A 7,121-nucleotide genomic window follows, 5' to 3' on the forward strand; every position below is an offset into this window, starting at 1 on the left:
AACTAGCCTTGACAAAGTAATTTGATCAATGTCCTTTGATTCCTCAATAGTGGTGATCTTGGCATGGAATTTCTCTGGAAGAGATATGAGCACCTTTCTAACAATCTTGGGTTCAGGAATGGTTTCCCTAAGATTAAAGGTTGAGTTCACTATGTCCTTAAGCTTGGCATAGAACTCATTGAATGACTCATCTTCCTCCATCTTAATTACTTCAAAGCTTGTGGTAAGCCTTTGAAGCTTTGAATCCTTGACAGCCTTAGTTCCTTCATAGGTTTCTTGGAGGATGATCCATGTTTCCTTCACAATTTCAGTGAAAAATATCTTCTTGAACTTCTCATTTGTGACCGCACTAAATAAAGCATTCAATGCCCTGTTGTTAAAGTTAGCCGCTTTGATCTTAGCATCATCCCTATCAATCAGTACTTCCTTTGGCTTAGTCTAGCCTATCTCCATTGCTTGCCACACTTTTTCATCTAATGACTGCAAGAAAACTCTCATATGTACTTTCCAGTATGCATAGTTAATGCCATCAAATAAAGGAGGTATAATTAAAGATTGTCCTCTGGCCATGACAATAGGGGTCAATAGATCACACAACAAAGATTAACCCTAATCAGAGTGTGCCCACTCTGATACCACTTGATAAGCCAAGAATGTATTGACTCTTTGGGTAAATTAACCAATTAATTAGTCAAGTTAATTAATTAATTCAATTAACATGTAAGAATGAATTGTAGAACAAACAAATCACCAATTAAACTAAATGCAGTAGAAATTAAATTAATATGGTGATTTGTTTACAAATGGAGAAAATCTCTAAGACAAAAATCACACCAGGTGAATTTAAGGTCACCACTCCCAAGAATCTACTATTATCAAAACAAACGATTACAAGTAAAGGAATACCAGTACCTTATACCAACCTACAGTTGAACCCTTACTCCAATATCCAATTGGACTTGTTCTGTAGTGACAATCTCTCATTTCAATCCACGGCTCCAAGTACGTGACTAACCAATCTATGCACAGATCCCAGTACGTGACTAACACACCAACTTGAGAAAGATGTTGGCAGCAAAGTTCTTTAGTTCATCCACATGATGAAGATCATGAAGCTCCTTGGTCACAAAACCCTATGGCATACAAACCCAGCAGCTTATTCAAGAGAAAGATAATCTAGGGCAAATTATCTCTGGTCACAATATGCTTGCAACAACAAGTGCAACAACCTTATGATGGCCCTTAAAATAATTCTTATATATGTTTAGGGTTGTGAAAAAATAAAGCCTAAACACATACCCATGGATATGCATGAAATCAGATATGAAAAACTGATTTTCGTAAATCTCAATAGATAGGGTATCTGTCGAGCAGCTGTCGAGCATTAGGTTTAATTTTCCTTTTAAACCTCAATAGATACAATCTTTCAAGATAGCTATTGAGATTTAAAATACAGCACTTCTTCACTTGTTTCTTGGACAGATTTGCATGGCTTGAACTCTTGACTTGAACAACATGTTTTTCGAAGACTTAAACCATCCTAGATTTACCCAATTACAAGTAAAGTGCATTTTTTTAAAGGATAATCCAATTCTAAATGACATATGTTCTTAATATGATCCACATATGTCCTAACATGGATGATAAACCCTGCGGTAAAGCAACTTAGTACCAATTCTCTTCCATAAGCACCTTCAAATATGACTAAAAAATTTTGTCTCTCGATGTGATAGCTTTGGAATATCATGGTACTTGACCACTTTATTTAAAATATAGGTCAAAAACTAGGGATGGCAATTTAAATCCGACCCGCGGATACCCGGTCTAGCCCGACCCTAATGGGCCGGGTTTTACCCGGTCCGATAAAGAATAGGGTCGGGTATGGATTTTAAAAAAAAAACCCGAAGCGGGTCCGGGTCGGGTCCGGGTTTTATCAAAAAAATCCAGACCCGACCCGGAACCCGACCCGGATAAATACCCGGTTAAATACCCGGTATAGGAAATTACTAAAATACCCCTTATATATATATATATTTTCTGATTTTGTAAGAAACCTAATTCTCTACTCTCTACTCTCTCACACTCACACCAGCCGCCTCTCACACTCAGGCCTCAGCCCTGCGCCCCTGCCCTCTCGCCTCTCTCACACTCACAGCCTTAGCCAGCCGCAGCTCTCGCCTCGCCTCGCCAGCACACAGCCCTCGCCTCGCCTCGCCAGCACACAGCCCTCGCCTCGCCTCTCTCACACTCACAGCCAGCCGCAGCTCTCGCCTCGCGGCCTCGCCTTTCATCGTCATCATCGTCACACCAACATCACCACCTTTCATCGTCATCATCGTCTCCATCTTCTTCTTCATCGTCATCCATCCCGAGGTTTGGTTTGTCTTCTTTTAATTGCGTCTTTTATTTCCTTTTGTTTTTTCAGTTTTGGGTTTTGCCGTTTGCTTTTAAGGTTAGTATCTTGATTAAGATCCTAATTATGCTTTTTTTTTTTAAAGATTAAGTTTGTTGATGGATTTGAATTTTAGGGTTTATGGGTATCCTTCTTTTTTGCCGATGTGATCACTTTGAGTTTGGGGTTTTGTTTGTTTCTTCACTTGGTAAAATGAAATTGACGTGTCTTACTTGTAAGTGTTTTTCACCAAGTAGTTGAGAAATGTAATTTTAGTTTGAATCTAACAGTTATGCTCGAATAATGTACCTAGTTCAATTTTTTGTTTTTAGTTTGCAATTTTGAATTTTGAATATTTGAAGTGGTTTAGCTTATAAGCTCGAAGAAGTTCGAACTTCAACGAATTTGAACTGCTAAAAAATATGTTACGTTTATGAATTTGGTGATTATGTGATTGAAGTGGACTTTAGCCGTTAACAGAGTTCTGATTCAAAATTTTGATATTACATTTTCGCTGAAATCTTTTCAAAATGCAATAGTACAACTGATTTTAGTTGGAATTGTTTCATTTTTTTTTTTTGGAAAGTAATTCTTCGTATTTTGATTTTTTAAAATTTTTTCCTTAATCCAGTAGAATTTGGAAATTCGAAACTGTGTGAGATGCTTGGTAAATGTAAATGTGGTAATTATTTATGATAATACTTTTTTTCCAAATTTCAATTTTTATTTATGTGTGTTTTAGTTTATTGGGTGAGTGATTGTTTGGGTGAGTGATCGTTGAGAATCAACCATATTTAACCGGCTTCTTGGAAAACCTAAACAAGAAACCAATGCTCTCCACATTAGATAAATTTAATGTGGTATGATTATCAAAATTTTTTTTTTTGTTTAATGATTTATATGTATTTTGTTATTTGGTAATTTTGATCTATGCGATTTCTATTTTGGAATTTGGATTATAGTTTGTTGTCGTAAAGTTAGGTTTTTATCAATTTTTGAGAATAGCTAATACCTTTGTGTCAGATGGCATTTGGAAGTACTTACTTGCCCATTTGATGTAATGGAATGGTCATTCAAATAAGAATTGGGCTTTCTGCTAGTTAGTTTCAGACTTTTAGATGATTGGTGTGGTGGTTGAGTTGGGATTTTCTGTGGAGAAAGTGGTGAGAGGATTTTCAGGTGTTTTGTTGGGTTTGCTATTTAATATCCATCTTTGGAGTTGCAACAGCAAGAACTTTAAGTAGAGATTAAAACATTGGAAGATCTCTCTTTATTTTGTTATATTTAAATTTTAATTAATTTGATTTTGGGTGATTCATACTTATTATGTAATGAGCGGTAGGGGCCTTGGGTTGAACTTTAAGTAGAGTATCTTTTGCACAGTTTTTGTAAGCTATCTATAATTCAGTACTAATCTGTAACATTTTAAAGCTTGCTTCTGTTAAAATTTTTCTTCTATTAAGCCCATATTCAAATGAAAAGCCCATATTCAAAGTAGAAGAAGAGAATAAGTGTCATTTACAGTCTTGAAGAAACTTCTTCTGATCTAGTATGCAAGTAATTCATGTCACATGATTTTGTGTTTGTTGTGAATGCAGAGCCTAAAACGGAGATGGAAAACACAAACAAATCTAGTTCTTCCTCGCCGAGCGGCTCTCCCTTGAGAAACAAATCTAGTTCTTCCTCGCCAAGTGGCTCTCCCTTGAGAACCGAACGTTTTCCTTTGCCAGCTATGCGACCTTCTTCACCATTTTCACGTTCACCCTCACCATTGTCGCCTGGCAGCTCACCCTCAGGATCACCATCACCTTTATGCCCATTAAACAACGAGTAAGCGTTTGGAATTTGTAGTTAATTATGTTTAATTATATTTGGGTTGATAGAATTTGTGAATCTGTGTATTTATGAATTTGTGCGTATTAATCAATGAGTATGTCACATAATAAATTTAAGTATATTTGTTGTGATTCTAATTCCTAAACTTTTGAACCAATTAGGAGTCCAAAATCCCCAACGGTGGACTTAGGAGAAGACTTAGAGTTAGAGGAACAAGAAGGGGGAGGAGGAGAGGGAGAGGGAGAGGGAGAGGGAGAGCGAGAGCGAGAGCCTACAAATGAGGGCTTGGAGTTGGATACAACTAGAAAAAGAAAGACTACCTCAGATGTTTGGGATCATTTTACAAGGAAGAAAGTTGATGGAAAAATTAAAGCCCAATGTCATCATTGTAGCAAACTTTACTTGGGTGATTCTAGCCAAGGTACAACCCATTTACGTAATCATTTAGCAAGATGTCCACGGTTGAAGTTTAAAGATATAAGGGATATGCGACAACAAGTGTTAATTAAACAACAAAATAAGGTGGATGGAACTATGAGTTTAAATGCTTATCAATTTGATCAAGGCAAAATGAGGAATAATCTTGCTCGTATGGTCATCTTACATGAATACCCCCTTTCAATAGTTGACCACATTGGGTTTAGAGAATTTGTGGTTTCTCTTCAACCTTTGTTTAAACTTGTCACAAGAAATACTTTAAAGAGTGACATTCTTAAAATATATGATAATGAGAGGGGGAAAGTTTTGAAGATGACAGACAAGAATGGAAGTAGGATGGCAATTACAATTGATATGTGGACTTCAAGTAACAAAAAGAGAGAGAGTTTATGGTTATTACCGCTCATTTTATTGATCATACTTGGACGTTGCAAAGCCGGGTTTTAAGGTAATTTTTTTATCTATAAATTGAATGTTAAAGACTTTACATTTAGAATGTTTATTGAGTTATGTTATAATTATTCCTATTATTTTTTTAGGTTTGATGATGATCATTCTCCACACACAAAAGATGTGCTTGCGATGTCCTTGTTGATTGCTTTTTAGAGTGGAATATTGATAGGAAGTTGTCTACAATAACCGTTGATAATTGTAGTACTAATGATGCTATGATAAGACTTCTCTTGAATAAGCTTGATACTAGTTCTCTCATGTTGGGTGGGTTTATGTTGCATATGAGATGTGCTGCACATATTTTGAATTTAATTGTTCAAGATGGATTGTCTCTTATTGGTGATGGTATTGAAAGGATTCGTGATAGTGTGATTTATTGAATTGGATCACCAAAAAGGAGGCAAAAATTTGAAGAAAATGCACGACAATTGCGTGTTCAATGCACCAAAGAGTTAGTCTTAGATTGTAAAACTCGTTGGAATTCAACTTACTTAATGCTTTCTACTGCATTGATTTATAAAGATGTTTTTCCTCGTTTGGCTAAACGTGAAACATCTTATTCTTCTTTGCCATATGATCATGATTGGGAGTTAGCTAAAGATATTTGTGGGAAGTTGGAGTTGTTTCATAGTGTAGTGAGTTTTTCGAGTCGTAAGTACCCCACAACTAATATGTATTTTACTTTGGTGTGTGAGTTGAAAATTGCATTGCATGAATTTAGTTTGTCATCAAATGAGATGATAGCTACAATGGCGAGAAAGCATGCTTGCTAAATTTAATTCTTATTGGGCTAATGTTAGTGTTGTTATGGCTGTTCTTTGCTATCTTAGATCCAAGATATAAGATGAAGTTATTGGAGTTTTATTATCTTAACATTTATGGTGATAATTCAAATTTGGAGATTGAAAAAATAAAGAATCTTTGTTATGATTTGCTTGATGAGTATGGAGATCTAGATGAGTCCCCTGCAAATAATGAAGGAAGTTCTCATATTCCTGCAAGTAGTGCTTCAAGCCCTACGGCTCAAATGAAGTTTAGGTTGAGTGGGTCAATGTCATGTTTTGATTTGTTTGTGAACAATAGTTCAAAGAAACATGGGAGTGCTAGAATGGAATTTGATTATTTCATTGATGAGGGAGTGTTGAAGAGAAGTGAAGATTTTGATATTTTGGGATGGTGGAAAAGTAATGGTCTCAAGTATCCTACTTTACAAAGGATTGCAAGAGACATTTTAGCCATTCCTGTCACAATTGCTTCGAGAATGTTGCCTTTAGCACTAGTGGGAGGCTTTTAAGTCCACACCGTAGTAGGCTACATCCCAAGACTATAGAGGCAATGATGTGTGCTCAGAATTGGTTATGGAGTGAAATCAACGGTTAGTAATTGTCTAATTTTTATTTATAAAATCAAAATTGTATTTTTATATTTGCTTGTTACAAATTGATGAAGTTTATTCCATTTTTTAATTCCTTGTTGTTGTAGGTTCTTCAAATATGCATGTCTGGTGATTGTGATTTTCAAACAATTCTTGATGATAAGGAGCCTAATGAAGAGGAAGGGAGTTGTGTCACAGTTGTGGACGATTAAACATTTTGTAATAATTTAGTAGCCGTTTTAATTTCTTAGACTTGTTAGATTAATTTGTTGGTTTGTAATTATTCTAAACCATTTGCAATTTCTTAGTCTTTTTAATTTGTTGATTTGTGGAGGATAAGACATTTTGTAATTTCTTAGATTTGTGAGATTTATTTTGTAGCTTTTTTAGTAATTTATTGCCATATAAGATGATTTTGGGTGCCATATAATGATATAAATGGAGGTAAATGATTTGGCTACCATATAAAGGGGCAAATTTTGGCATTTGGGCCATGTTAAATGACTTGAATGGGCTTGAATTTAGGAAAAAAAATTTAATGGGCTTCAAATTTTTTTTTTTTTTGGTTGGGCTAAATTTGGGCCCAATAAGTTAAACGGGGCCCGCGGGGCCCGGCGGGGCGGGTCT

The 7,121-nt window shown here is 35.7% G+C and overlaps 1 protein-coding gene across 1 annotated transcript; it reads left to right on the forward strand.

Moving 5' to 3' along the window:
- Positions 1-2,302: 2,302 nt before the first annotated feature.
- On the forward strand, positions 2,303-6,706 carry LOC142635851 (zinc finger BED domain-containing protein RICESLEEPER 2-like). Its single transcript, XM_075809917.1, has 7 exons — positions 2,303-2,373; positions 3,991-4,222; positions 4,390-5,033; positions 5,273-5,464; positions 5,642-5,770; positions 5,950-6,398; positions 6,602-6,706. Exons 2-7 carry the CDS (start codon positions 4,005-4,007, stop codon positions 6,704-6,706), a joined length of 1,737 nt encoding a protein of 578 aa, XP_075666032.1. The 5' UTR covers positions 2,303-2,373; positions 3,991-4,004.
- The last annotated feature ends 415 nt before the right edge of the window (positions 6,707-7,121 follow it).

This window comes from Castanea sativa, chromosome 5, assembly GCF_040712315.1.
Source record: "Castanea sativa cultivar Marrone di Chiusa Pesio chromosome 5, ASM4071231v1".
NCBI lineage: Eukaryota > Viridiplantae > Streptophyta > Magnoliopsida > Fagales > Fagaceae > Castanea > Castanea sativa.